Raw genomic sequence first — 13,359 nt, 5'->3', positions numbered from 1 at the left:
CTTAAATGCGGCGTTTTTTCCGAATACGTCGGGTTTTCGTTCGGCCACGCCCCCCGATTTCCGTCGCGCGCATGCCGGCGCCGATGCGCCACAATCCGATCGCGTGCGCCAAAATCCCGGGGCAATTCAGGTACAATCGGCGCAAATCGGAAATATTCGGGTAACACGTCGGGAAAACGCGAATCGGGCCCTTAGTAAATGACCCCCATAGTTTTATAAATCCAAAATAATTAATTTGCAAAGCTTCATTTTATCTTTATAAAGTAAAAGGTTGCTTCTTTGGGGTTCTCCTGCCCCATCATTGCTGCAAATCTTCACACAATCTTTCCCTAAAATTATTTCCTCCTTGTTCTCAGCCGTCCAGGTCTTGTTTAAAAAAGGTCTTCGTAATGAGAAAGCCAAGGAAGGCAGCACAGTGAAGCTCCACTGTGAGCTCAGCAAAGCGGGTGCTCCTGTGACGTGGACTAGAGATGAAGAAGCTCTGGAGAGTAGCGATAAGTATGACATCAAGCAGCAAGGAGCCGTGGTGGAGCTCCTCATTCACAATGCAAAACCGGAAGACTCTGGGGACTACACATGTGACACTGGAGACCAGAGGAGCACGGCCCTTGTGACCATTACTGGTAAGAAATCATGTAGACACTAAACGTCATGGACTTGTAGATTGTTGACCTTGTTTCCCTAGAGGCAGGGGCTGTAAACGTGGACTTCATCATGATGGCTTCCTCTTCCTCTTTTTGTAGCTCTTCCAGTGCGCTTTAAACAAGATCTTAAGGACTGTGAGGTAGATGAAGACTCTTCCGTAACACTGTCCTGTGAGGTCACCAAAGCCAATGCCCCTGTCATATGGAAGAAAGGGGTCAGCATCCTTCAAGCCAATGACAAGTATGAGTTCAGGCAGAAGGGAACCATAGTGGAACTGGTTGTTCACAATGTGAAGTCAGAGGACTCGGGGACCTACACCTGTGACACAGGAGACCAACAGACCTCTGCCCGGGTCAAAGTGCAAGGTAACTAGCACCATTATTATACATCTTATGGAGATTATTGAGGTCTTGCGAGGCATCATTCATGATCTAATACATGAAAAATATACATATTATCAATCTTCACCTTCCTCCATCATTGTCCCTCCAGAAATTCCAGCCCACTTTACCCAGGAGCTGAGCCCACAGGAAGCCAATGAAGGGTCCTCCATTACTCTGCACTGTGAACTCAACAAGCCAGATGCCCCCATTGAATGGAGGAAGGAAAACAAGGCCATCAAGCAGAGCAAGAAGTACAAGATGCGTCAGGAAGGGCTGACTGCAGAGCTTATCATACGTGACCTGGCACCAGAAGATGGAGGAGACTACTCCTGTGTTTCTGGAGAGCACCAGACAACCGGCTCCGTGAATGTCACTGGTAATGTCCCACTGATTTACCATTATGGGTGTTTATCTAGTTAAATTCTTGATTCATGGATAACATAATCATAGATGAGGTGTCAGGGGAACATTTTACTTTCCTTGTTGGTTAATTTCTCCTTGGGAGGTCCCACCCCAGACAGGTTCATGGAATCAGATTTATCAAATTGTATGAGCCGACCAGAGGGTAAAATCTACCATGTGACATCTTCTCGATCACTGATTCTATGATGGTGCCTGAGTGGTACACGTATCTTATCAATTAACTCTGCAATGAGCTATAGACTTCAAAGATATTCTTTGGATAAAAATTGATGTTCTTTCTCATAGATGTGTTGAAATAGAAGTTAATAGATGTGTTGAAAATATTAGACATTTAGACATACTAGAAATCCTTCATGTTATATGGTGTTAGTGCTGAGCTCTGCACTGGAGGATATTCCTTCTGTTATATGGTTTTAGTGCTGAGCTCTGCACTAGAGGATATTCCTGCCATTATATGGTCTTGGTGCTGAGCCCTGCACTACAGGATATTCCTGCCGTTACATGGTCTTAGTACTGAGCTCTGCACTGCAGGATATTCCTGCCGTTATATGGTGTTAGTGTTAAGCTCTGCACTGCAGGATATTCCTGACGCTAATGGTGTTAGTGTTAAGCTCTGAACTGCAGGATATTCCTTCTGTCATATGGTCTTACATTTGAGCTCTGCACTGCATAATATTCCTGCCATTATATGGTCTTAATGCTGAGTTCTGCACTGGAGGATATTTCTTCTGTTATATGGTCTTAATGCTGAGCTCTGCACTGGAGGATATTCCTGCCGTTATATGGTCTTAATGTTGAGCTCTGAACTGGAGGATATTCTTGCCGTTATATGGTCTTAATGTTGAGCTCTGAACTGGAGGATATTCTTGCCGTTATATGGTCTTACTGTTGAGCTCTGCACTGGAGGATATTCCTGCCGTTATATGGTCTTACTGTTGAGCTCTGCACTGGAGGATATTCCTGCCGTTATATGGTCTTAATGTTGAGCTCTGAACTGGAGGATATTCTTGCCGTTATATGGTCTTACTGTTGAGCTCTGCTTTGGAGGATATTCCTGCCGTTATATGGTCTTACTGTTGAGCTCTGCACTGGGGGATATTCCTGCCGTTATATGGTCTTAATGCTGAGCTCTGTACTGCAGGATATTCCTGCTGTTATATGGTCTTACTGTTGAGCTCTGCAATGCAGGATATTCCTGCCATTATATGGTGTTTTGTAAGAATTTCTTGTGCATCTTTTAGCGTTACCACCACTTTTTAAAGAAGAATTAAAGAATGAAAAGGTGACAGAAGGAGAAGAGGCGACGCTCCGCTGTGAGCTTACCAAACCCGGAGCCGCGGTAGAGTGGAGAAAGGGAGAACAGGTTCTTAAACCGAGTGACAAATACATGATGAGGCAGGAGGGGCTGACCTCTGAGCTGATAGTAAAAAATGTAGATGAAAAGGACCACGGACAATACACCTGCGTGTGCGGAGAGCAGAAGTCTACAGCCACCCTGACCATCAATGGTAAAATGGCAAAACTCTTCCATAGACCTCTGAGGTCACTCCATTGCGAGGGGGTGGGTTCTTCATTTGGGGAATCTTTCATTATTTGGGCTTCCAAAGTTGTATGTATTTTGAGTTTCCATGATCATCCTGGTAGTTTTCGTAGTGATGTGGACAGCTTTACATTGATTTGTTGCTTTCTTATGATCTTACATGATCCTAAGGTTCTTACTGACCATGTTTGTTCTTGTAACTTTTGTGTGGATCAGCTCTTCCCATCCTCTTCAAAGAAAAACTGCCTAATGCTGAGGCAGTGGAAGGAGAGGACATCACTCTTTGCTGTGAGCTCTCAAAGCCTGTGACCTCCGTGGTGTGGAAGAAAGGAGCCACCTCACTGACACCAGGTGACAAGTACTTGCCGAGGCTGGAAGGTGCGGTGGCAGAGTTGACCATTCATGACCTCAACTTGAAAGATGCCGGAAGCTACACGTGTGTATACGAAGGCCAAGAGACCACGGCCAATGTCAAAGTCAATGGTAATTTCCCGTTGGTCTCCACCCCTGGTGGGGCTCAGTAGTAGATTTTTGTACCATTTGTTGTGGTAAGATCCACAGCTCATGTCTTATTCCATCTAAATCTTTAGAACGTCCCATTCTCATCAGACGTGAGTTGTCTAATGAGGAGGTCACAGAGGGGGGAGCCGTGACTCTGAGTTGTGAATTTACGCAGCCCCCGCCTCATGTGGAGTGGAGAAGAGGTCAGAAAGTGATCAGAGCCGGACAGAAGTACGAGATGAGGCAGGACGGAGCCGTCACACAACTCATCATACGGGATGTGGAGCAGAAGGACACTGGAGACTACACGTGTGTGTGCGGGGAGCAGCAGTCCACCGCCGTCCTCATCGTCAATGGTAAAGCTGGAGCCATTCTTATCTTCTTGGCCAAGTGGCCTCTCTTCCGACACAAGTCTCTTCTTCTTCTTCATTATTTTGGTGGTTCTTTATGGATCGTTCTGGCTCTTGGTTCTTACACAAATAGTCAGAATCAGCTGAGACAACACTGGAACCTTGTGACAATTTTCAGTTTGAGCGATGGGAATGACTGTAAGTGTTGGGCATGAACCTACATTTTGGGATTAGATTCAGGCTCGGAGATTGGGTTACACATCAGGTTTCCGAATGTTGTGGTTGGAGTTTAGATTTTATGGGTTTTCTCATTTTAGCAAATAAATGTTATTGTTTGTTTTATAAAAAGTTATACGACTTACCAATAGACTTTCTGTATCAATGCCTCGGTTTTCTAGATCTCTGCTTGCTGTCACTCTGTAAGAACATTAACATTAATTTGCTGCAATGGGACGACCCCTTTAGGGTTTGGTTTTGGACTTTGGGTTAGAGTTTTATGTTTGGAGATTAGAGGTCGGGTTAGAGGTTACTGGTGCAGATAGCGTTTAAGGTTACGGGTTAGAAGTGAGATTTGGGTGTAAATATAAGAGATTTGGATAATGTTGTCACACTTCGTTCATTGTTCATTGTTCATAAGTTTAGAGGCTTGGATTAGTTTGTTTAATATATTTTGGATTAAGGGTTAGAGGTTAAGGTTGTGTGCCCTTATTAGGGTTAGGGGTGACTTAAAGGGAACCTGTCAGCAGAAATTGGCCTAATAGGTCTATTTCATCACCCAGCACGGTGGCATTGTCCAGGAAATCAACATTGAAGTGACATGTAATTTGGTTGTATAAAGTCAAGGAGGCGGAGAGTTTAACACTGAAGTCCAGCTCTCCTCACTTCAGAATGTCCTCTTCACTGTAATTGATAGTCCTGCATCCAGACACATCACTAACCAGATCTCTCTCATTCAGAGGTGAGGAGAGCTTGACTTCAATGATGAGCTCTCCGCCTCCATGACTTATACAACCATTATACAACCAATTTACAATTTCACTTCAAACTTGATTTTCTGAATGATGCCTCCGCCATGAGCCATGAAATAAATGATGTGGAAGGATTCAATCTGCTTCACAACATACTGGTAATAGTTAATTAGGTCAATTTCTGATGACAGGTTCCCTTTAATTTATTAGGGTTAGGGGTGACTTATCTTATTAGGGTTAGGGGTGACTTATCTTATTAGTGTTAGGGGTGACTTATCTTATTAGGGTTAGGGGTGACTTATCTCATTAGGGTTAGGGGTGACTTATCTTATTAGGGTTAGGGGAGACTTATCTTATTAGGGTTAGGGGTGACTTGTCTTATTAGGGTTAGGGGTGACTTATCCTATTAGTGTTAGGGGTGACTTATCTTATTAGGGTTAGGGGTGACTTATCTTATTAGGGTTAGGGGTTGACTTATCTTATTAGGGTTAGGGGTGACTTATCTTATTAGGGTTAGGGGTTGACTTATCTTATTAGGGTTAGGGGTGACTTATCTTATTAGGGTTAGGGGTTGACTTATCTTATTAGGGTTAGGGGTTGACTTATCTTATTAGGATTAGGGGTAACTTGTTAGGATTGTGGGTGACTGATGTTCATTAGGTTAGGTTTTACTTGGACACCCTCTTTCTCCATACAAGTGATGATAGTAGAATGTCTTGAAGATATATTCACACTCTACGTTCGACCTCCTTCAGCTCTTCCAGTTCACTTCAAACACGGCCTGAAGGATGAGAAGATGACAGAAGGTGAGAGTCTGGTCCTCCATTGCGAACTCAGCAAACCTGGAGCAAGTGTCTTGTGGAGGAAGGGGCAAACAGTCCTCCAGGAGTCAGAGAAATATGTTCTGAGACACGAGGGCTCCGTCGTGGAGCTGGTCATCCATGATCTCCGTGAGGAGGACACCGGCGTCTACAGCTGTGTGCACGGAGACCAAGAAACCGCAGCAACTGTGAATGTCACAGGTAAAAATAATCAAATCCACCAAATCTGACACCAAAGCCACTGCAATACGTGCCGGGATTTCTTATTAGTTAGTCCTTTATCCAGGTGAAGACTAAAGATGTCTCCATCAGAGGAGGAGCTTCTGCCTATAATAAGTCGTATAGATTGTGTAATGGAGGAGGCAATGTATTCAATCTGACTGTGGTCTCGAGGGGAGAATCCTGTCTTGTTGTATCCCCCTCCCGTCCACATGGTGCCAGGTTGGTTGCCAATTGGTGGTGCCAAAGATCATGTGGTGTAGCATTCAGTTCTGTATTTGGTTAAATGATTATCTTCTTCAACTCTGGGTCAAACCAAAAGAAGAAAAACATCGAGACAGCTTTATCTTGTAAAACCTTCGTCCTAATGTGGATCCTTTACCCAGGGATCAGAGTTCTGACATTTTTTTATTAACCTATTTCTTATTCCTCTGACTTTGCATCAGCTTTACCACCAAGATTTAAGCAAGAGCTGAAGAATCAGGATTGTACGGAGGGGCAATCTGTGGCTCTGACATGTGAGATGACCAAGGCCAATGCCCACCTTGAGTGGAGGAAAGGAGACCAAGTGCTGGAGCGTGGAGCCAAGTACAGTATGGCCCAGGATGGCTGTGAGGCCAGTCTGGAGATTAGTAATGTGGAGCTGCATGACGGCGGCCAGTACACATGTGTGTGTGGAGACCAAAAGACGTCGGCCACACTCGTAGTAAAGGGTAAATATCAGCATCGGGTCTAATCACTCTTACATTGGTTCTGTCCAATCATTAACTTCCTCTCTCTCTTATGTCACCTTCATCTTTGTCAGCTTTGCCACCAGAATTTAAGGAAGAACTAAAAAATCAAGAGGCCTTAGAAGGTGACTCGGTCACACTACACTGCGAGCTGACCAAACCGGACGCAACTCTGGAATGGAGAAAAGGACACAAAATCATTAAGTCCAGTGACAAGTACAAGCTGGTTCAGGAAGGTCTAGTGGCCCAACTGGTGGTCCGCAAGGTGGACCAACAAGATACCGGGAGATACATCTGTGTGTGCGGAGACAATCAGACAGCAGCCACATTGACTGTGAAGGGTATATTAGATTATATGCAGTTCTAAGTCACCCTAACAGCAGCAATAACCCTCCCAGCTACATCATATATAACAGACCACCCCCTGCTCTTCTTTACCTCCTGCTACACTAAGCCTCTCACGTTAACCTCTAATCCACCATCATCACCGGCCTCTTCTCCATCCACAGTTGTCGCCCCATTACTGCTTTCTAAGATGTTCTGTTGTTTTCCCTTTGCCAGCTCTTCCGCCACGATTTAAGGATGGATTGGAGGACAAGGAAGGTGTGGAAGGGGAATCGGTGACCTTGCATTGCACCGTGACCAAGCCAAAGGCCCCTCTGGAGTGGAGGAGAGGGCAAAAAGCACTAAAACCGAGCAACAAGTATAAATTTGTCCAGAGCGGCTTAGTGGCTGAGCTGGTGATCCACTGCCTGGATGTGGATGACTGCGGGGAGTACACGTGTGTCTGCGGAGACCAGCAAACATCAGCTTCACTTACCGTCAAGGGTAAATCCACATCAGTTTTTGCTTTCCTAACCATGTTCCATCACCATCATCCTTACCGTAACTCCCGTTCTGATTCATCTCCATTGTCTTAGTCTATGCTCCTCTTCTCTGTATGTCCCTCATTGCTCTTATCATCTTCTAGATAATTTAACCATCATTTTCCATCTGTTGTTGTTGGACATCAATATCCATTTCTTTAGTTTATTATATACCATATTATCGATAGACCGACTTTGATGGGCGCAGGTCTCAGAAATGAAATGAATATAGTTACCAAGGATGTGGCCAGGATCTTGCCTGGCTGTAAATGTTCTAGCTTATAGTAGTTGAGAATGAATATATTACATATTGGATGTCTCCGATCTACCACTCATGGTTCTTCTGCACTGGTCCATAGATGGAAGCAAAGGCATTGAATTCATGAGCCCTAACCACCCCCGCCCCCACATGAAGGGATTGACCTAATGGATAAATAAATCAAAAGTTTTATTTAAAATTGAAATTCATTGATCTTAAGTCTAGATAATAAGCGCAAGCCCATACATTCTGTTAGTTTAAAATTGAAAAAAACACATAAAAAAACTATTTTAGTTGGTTATGTTCTTGGTCACTCCAGTAACATTCATAAACAGAGGCTTCTCCTGAGCTCAAGGGTTTCATAGCAAAGATATAGAAGGGTCGTGAAGCCTCGAGGCCTGCACACAATAGATTGAGGTTAAACTGAATATGTAGAGTTAAGGTATCATGGTCAGCAAAGTGCTAAGTCATTGTGCCACGAACCCTGTGATGGACACCACAGCAACTTGTACTTACCTTCATGTAATGCTGTGATTCCATGTTAGCTCTCCCACCACGATTTAGAAAGGAACTAAAGAGCAAGGAAACGCTTGAGGGAATGTCCGTCTCTTTGTGCTGTGAGGTAACCAAAGCCAAAGCGTTTCTAGAATGGAGGAAAGGACGTAAGGTCCTCCAGACCCATGACAAGTACAGGATCATCCAGGAAGGTCTCACTGCTGAGCTGCTCATTGATAATGTGGATGTGAAGGATTCCGGGGAGTACACGTGTATATGTGGGGACCACCGGACGACGGCTTCTCTCACTGTCATTGGTAAAGAACATCTCCCATGATACTCTGCCCCTGATAGCCCATCACTGTAACCATGACCATCACCATTAACCTCTGCCGACTCTGCACCATGCACAACGCTTGTCCTGGTTGTCCACTCACATCACTGGTCTGATAACCGAATGCTTGGTGTAATTCTGGAAATTGTAAGCGACATGTTGTTTCTCATGTTGTCTCCCACTTCCATCAGCTCTTCCACCAAAGTTTAAAGAAAGTTTGAAGGACAAAGAAGGTGTTGAAGGTGAATTGGTGACTTTGTGCTGCACGTTGACAAAACCAAAATCTCCTCTGGAATGGAGAAGAGGACAGAAGAGCCTTACTGCTGGAGACAAGTATAGATTCATCCAGGACGGTCTGAAGGCTGAGCTGGTCATCAGTAACCTGGATCCTGAAGACGCCGGGGAGTACACGTGTGTGTGTGGAGAGCACCAGACCTCCGCCTCGCTGAGCGTGAAGGGTAATGGTCTCCATCAGATGTGTTAATAATCCATTCTCATCCAATAATCCATCCACCCATCGTCTTCACTATTCCACTCATCTACGTCCATCCACATGCTTGTGCTCTTTGCATTTGTTCTGTCTCATATATTTTTCACCGTTTCTAATTTGTGTGGCTTTACCATCTTAGACATAACAATCTGGCAGACCCTTGGTAACGTCCATCTCCCCATGTCTGTTTCGCCTTGTTGGGGCTTCTTCCACTACTTGTTCACAATTTCTTTATTTTGTTTAGCAGAGAAAGTTTGACTAACTGGTAACATATATTTATGTGCTGAAGATTCTATTATTTCCCACTTGTTGCTTGATATCTTTATATGTTCCTCATCTGTTACTCTTTCCATCTTTGGTTACATCCATCATCATCCTCTATGTCTATAAAACTCTGTCCTGTATTAGTGGCTTGTGATATAACGGGGTAATCATTACTCAAGGTGAGGAAGAATAACTTACTAGAACAAGGACTTACAATGTCTTGAGAAGGTTTGAGTTGTCCTGATTATAGCGAGTGTTTCGGGAGCATCTCTAGTGTGGTAGAACATAATCAGGGCTGGTCGGTCACTCAGATCTTGTATGTTTCCATGTTCTCTCAGCTCTTCCCCCACAATTCAAAGTGGAACTGAAGAACGTGGAAGGTGTTGAAGAAGAATCTGCGACCTTACGATGTGTTCTGACCAAACCAAAGGCTTCGCTAGAGTGGAGAAAAGGGCAGAGAACCCTAAACAATGGAGACAAGTATAGATTTCTCCAGGATGGTCTCCAGGATGGTCTCCAGGCTGAGCTGGTCATCAGTAACCTGGATCCTGAAGACGCCGGGGAGTACACATGTGTGTGTGGAGAGCACCAGACCTCCGCCTCGCTGAGCGTGAAGGGTAATAACCATCAGAATCCATCCTAAGCATGGCCTGTCCTCATTGTGCCATAATGTCCATCATCCACCATCTTTTCTAAGCATGGAATGTGATCACGATCCTATAGCACTAAGCCCTTCCCACCATCATCGTTATCCAGCATGGAATGTCATTATAACCCCAAACCCTTCATCCCTGTCCACCATCATCTTCATTGATTGTCATAATTCATCATGTATCCATGAAATGTCTTAAGAATCTGAGATCATTCCTCCTGTGTTATCACCTGTATCACCAACATAATCACTGAGGGGGTAATTTGTCATGAGACCAGCTCCTTGGGACAGTTCTATGTGTAATATTGGAGCTCTGGTGTCCATCAGACCTTTTAATAAATTTTCTGTCTGGATTTATTTTTCAAAAAGTCCCTAAAAAGTCTCAAAATACATAAAAAGTCTCAGCACATAGAGTGACTGTGAGACTTTTTCTGAGACTTTTTGCAATAGTCTCAGTAATGACTCTGCACGATGTTGTACTATCAGTAGTTCTATGTTTACGCCGGATGAAGAGGTGGGAATATTCCTGTGAGACTTTTTAGCAGTGAAAAGTCTCAAAAACCCTCAATGTGACGACTTTGAGACTTTTTTTTACGCCAAAAAGGCCCAGGAAAACCAATGATAAATAACCTCCTTCATTTCTATGTGGGTCACCTAAGGTCATTGGCATGACAGCGACATCCACCACATGGCACCAACACATACCATAGTGGCTTACAATTTGGGTCCCTATTTTATACAATGCTCCAATGTTCATAACGCACATACTTTTGGTCTTTTCTCATCGCCATGGTGCCAAGTCTTTAATAATAATTCCTTTACTTATATAGCGCACACAGATACCCCAGCGCTGCACAGGACTTGTCACATCAGTCCCTGTCGCCATGGGGCTCACTATCTAATCCGTCCTGGAGATGTATTTATGTTGGCGAAATTAACATCTTTTTTTTCTAATCTGAGTTAATTATCAGAATTACGTTTTGTGACTTGGATGTCCATAAATGTAAATTCAAAATTAAAATTTTTCCCACAAAATGATCCCCTTTATGAGTCGGGGGGGGGGGGGTAGAATTGTTGGGTTTTATAATGGAGGCTCCATGTTCTCGGAGGAGATAGTGGCTGACAGCTTTGCCTTCCATCAGTATTTCATTAGTAAGTCAGATGAATATTGGCTCTCGGCACTATCCATAACATTATCTGTCGGCTCTGCACTTTCTAGCGTTCCCCATTGTATTTCTGGATGAATTGAGGAGTGAGGTGGTGAGCGAGGGCCAGGATGTCACTCTACGTTGTGAGCTGAGTAAGCCCCATGTGCCCGTGTTATGGAAGAAGAACCATTCTATCATCACGGCCAGTGATAAGTACGTCATGTCCCAAGACAGAGCCATCCATGAGCTCACGATCCACAGCCTGCAACTGGATGACAGTGGGCGATATACCTGCCTATGTGGAGAGCAGCAGAGCACGGCCACACTCAACGTGCTGGGTAACTATGGATCTGTGTGTGGTCAGCTAATATACGTCACGTCCACATATTGTGTGCACATAAAACACATTCATGGCTGTGTGATGTCATCAGTCATGTGTGATGTCTCTGCTCAGACATACAAAGATCGGAATGATGGGTCCTGCCGCAACGTGCATGGAGAGACTCTGGATCAATGTTGTGATTGCTACTTAAAGCCGTTTACACTGATGTCGCTATCAAATAAAGATCACATGTTAATTCTGACCTATCGCCTTTGATCCTCCATCACTTCTTCACCGCTATAACTTTTCCACCACCTCCATCTCTTCACCATCCCTACAATAATCTCTTCATCACCTCTACACCACCATGACATTTACATCTCCCCTCTTATCCACTGTCTACAACCATTTCTCATTTACCTCCAACCACTAATCTAGTAGCACATCTCCACCAACCTTCACCTTTCCACCGCCGCTCTCTTCCCATAAATGTCACCTCTTCTGCCACCTCCCTCCAGCACCATCACCACTCAATCACCTGTCCATTGCCTCTCTACTTCTCCACCGCTATCATCATGATTCCACCTTTAAATCCTCTTCGCCCATCAACACCTCCATTATTTGCACTTTGAGATTATGGGATTTTTATTGGACGTTCGTCATCACTCGTCATGTCATCATGGTCCTCATCATTCCCAATGGACCCCTTTGTTGGTTCATCTGTCTTTGCCATCTTCAAGGAGTCACCACGTCCTTGTCTCTTCCTCACCATGTTTTTTATGACATTCTCAGAATCGCCAGTGTTATTTAAGGAAGGATTGAAAAACTGCCAAGTCCTGGAGGGCAGCGAAGTGGTTCTCCAGTGCCAGGTGACCAAGCCAAGTGCAGGACTTCAGTGGAGGAAAGGTGAGAAGACGCTGCAACCAAGTGACAAGTATAAGATGCGGCAGGAAGGGATCAATGTGGAACTGGCCATCCAAGATGTAGATCTGAAGGACTCCGGGAACTATACCTGTGTAATTGGAGATGAGGCCACAACGGCGACCTTATCCGTCATCGGTAATTATCCTCCGTGGATGCGACACTTCTAGATACATCAGCAACTTTTATCCTTTGTGGATCCCTTCTCCATCACATCAATGTTTCTGTCTCTTCAGAGTTGCCGCCACATTTTAGTTCGGAATTGACTGACCTCAAAGTAACAGAAGGAGGAACTGCTGTCCTGATGTGCGAGGTGACAAAACCATCAGCGGTAGTGCAGTGGAAGAAAGGAGAGAAGACGATACGGCTCAGCGATAAGTACGACATCAGGCAAGAGGGTTCTAGATTACAGCTCCAGATAAATGATCTAGAACTGTCTGATGCCGATACGTACAGCTGTGTCTGTGGAGACCAGAAGACAATGGCTTCCCTGACCATCAGTGGTAGGTCTATTGTCAACTCTGCGTGTCTTGGTGAGAATCGGGCACCAGGCACTTACAATCTGAGTGGTTAAAGTTTTGATACTATAATATTTGTCGTTTTTCGCCTTCTTTTCCCTCTCGTCACCTCGGGTCCGGTCCCACAGCTCTTCCCGTGGTCTTCATAGAGCAGCTGAAGGATCTTCATGTGTCAGAAGGTGATGTGGTGACCTTCCACTGTGAGCTCAATAAGCCTGGCCTCAGCGTGGAGTGGAGAAGAGGAGATGTCCCCATGACACCTGATGACAGAACCACCATGAAGCAGGATGGTAGAGCACACGCTCTCCTCATCCGAGACGTCACAGAGAAGGATTCTGGGGAATTCTCCTGCCGCTGTGGAGACCTCACAACCTCGGCACAGCTCTCAGTACATGGTAAATCCTCACACGTTTCTCCACCCTCTGGACTCCGAAGCCACAGGCGATTGTCCTCATTTCAGGGAACATTTTTGATATTTGCATGGAAACGTTTTTGAAATCGCGAATCTT

At 44.7% G+C, this 13,359-nt stretch overlaps 1 protein-coding gene across 1 annotated transcript in view; it reads left to right on the top strand.

Annotated features, from left to right (window-relative positions):
- Positions 1-13,359, top strand: part of OBSCN (obscurin, cytoskeletal calmodulin and titin-interacting RhoGEF) — a 155,949-nt gene that overhangs the window by 131,584 nt on the left and 11,006 nt on the right. The window contains exons 36-52 of the mRNA XM_072131628.1: positions 357-623; positions 744-1,010; positions 1,138-1,404; positions 2,693-2,959; positions 3,208-3,474; positions 3,582-3,848; positions 5,566-5,832; positions 6,297-6,563; positions 6,656-6,922; positions 7,143-7,409; positions 8,252-8,518; positions 8,727-8,993; positions 9,628-9,906; positions 11,161-11,427; positions 12,204-12,470; positions 12,569-12,835; positions 12,979-13,245. Coding sequence (XP_071987729.1) covers positions 357-623; positions 744-1,010; positions 1,138-1,404; positions 2,693-2,959; positions 3,208-3,474; positions 3,582-3,848; positions 5,566-5,832; positions 6,297-6,563; positions 6,656-6,922; positions 7,143-7,409; positions 8,252-8,518; positions 8,727-8,993; positions 9,628-9,906; positions 11,161-11,427; positions 12,204-12,470; positions 12,569-12,835; positions 12,979-13,245 — 4,551 coding nt within the window. The remainder of the gene's footprint in view (positions 1-356; positions 624-743; positions 1,011-1,137; positions 1,405-2,692; positions 2,960-3,207; positions 3,475-3,581; positions 3,849-5,565; positions 5,833-6,296; positions 6,564-6,655; positions 6,923-7,142; positions 7,410-8,251; positions 8,519-8,726; positions 8,994-9,627; positions 9,907-11,160; positions 11,428-12,203; positions 12,471-12,568; positions 12,836-12,978; positions 13,246-13,359) is intronic.

This window comes from Engystomops pustulosus, unplaced genomic scaffold (assembly GCF_040894005.1).
Source record: "Engystomops pustulosus unplaced genomic scaffold, aEngPut4.maternal MAT_SCAFFOLD_109, whole genome shotgun sequence".
Lineage (NCBI taxonomy): Eukaryota > Metazoa > Chordata > Amphibia > Anura > Leptodactylidae > Engystomops > Engystomops pustulosus.
Note: the sequence above shows the minus strand (reverse complement) of the source record. Positions and strands in the feature narration are given on the sequence as shown.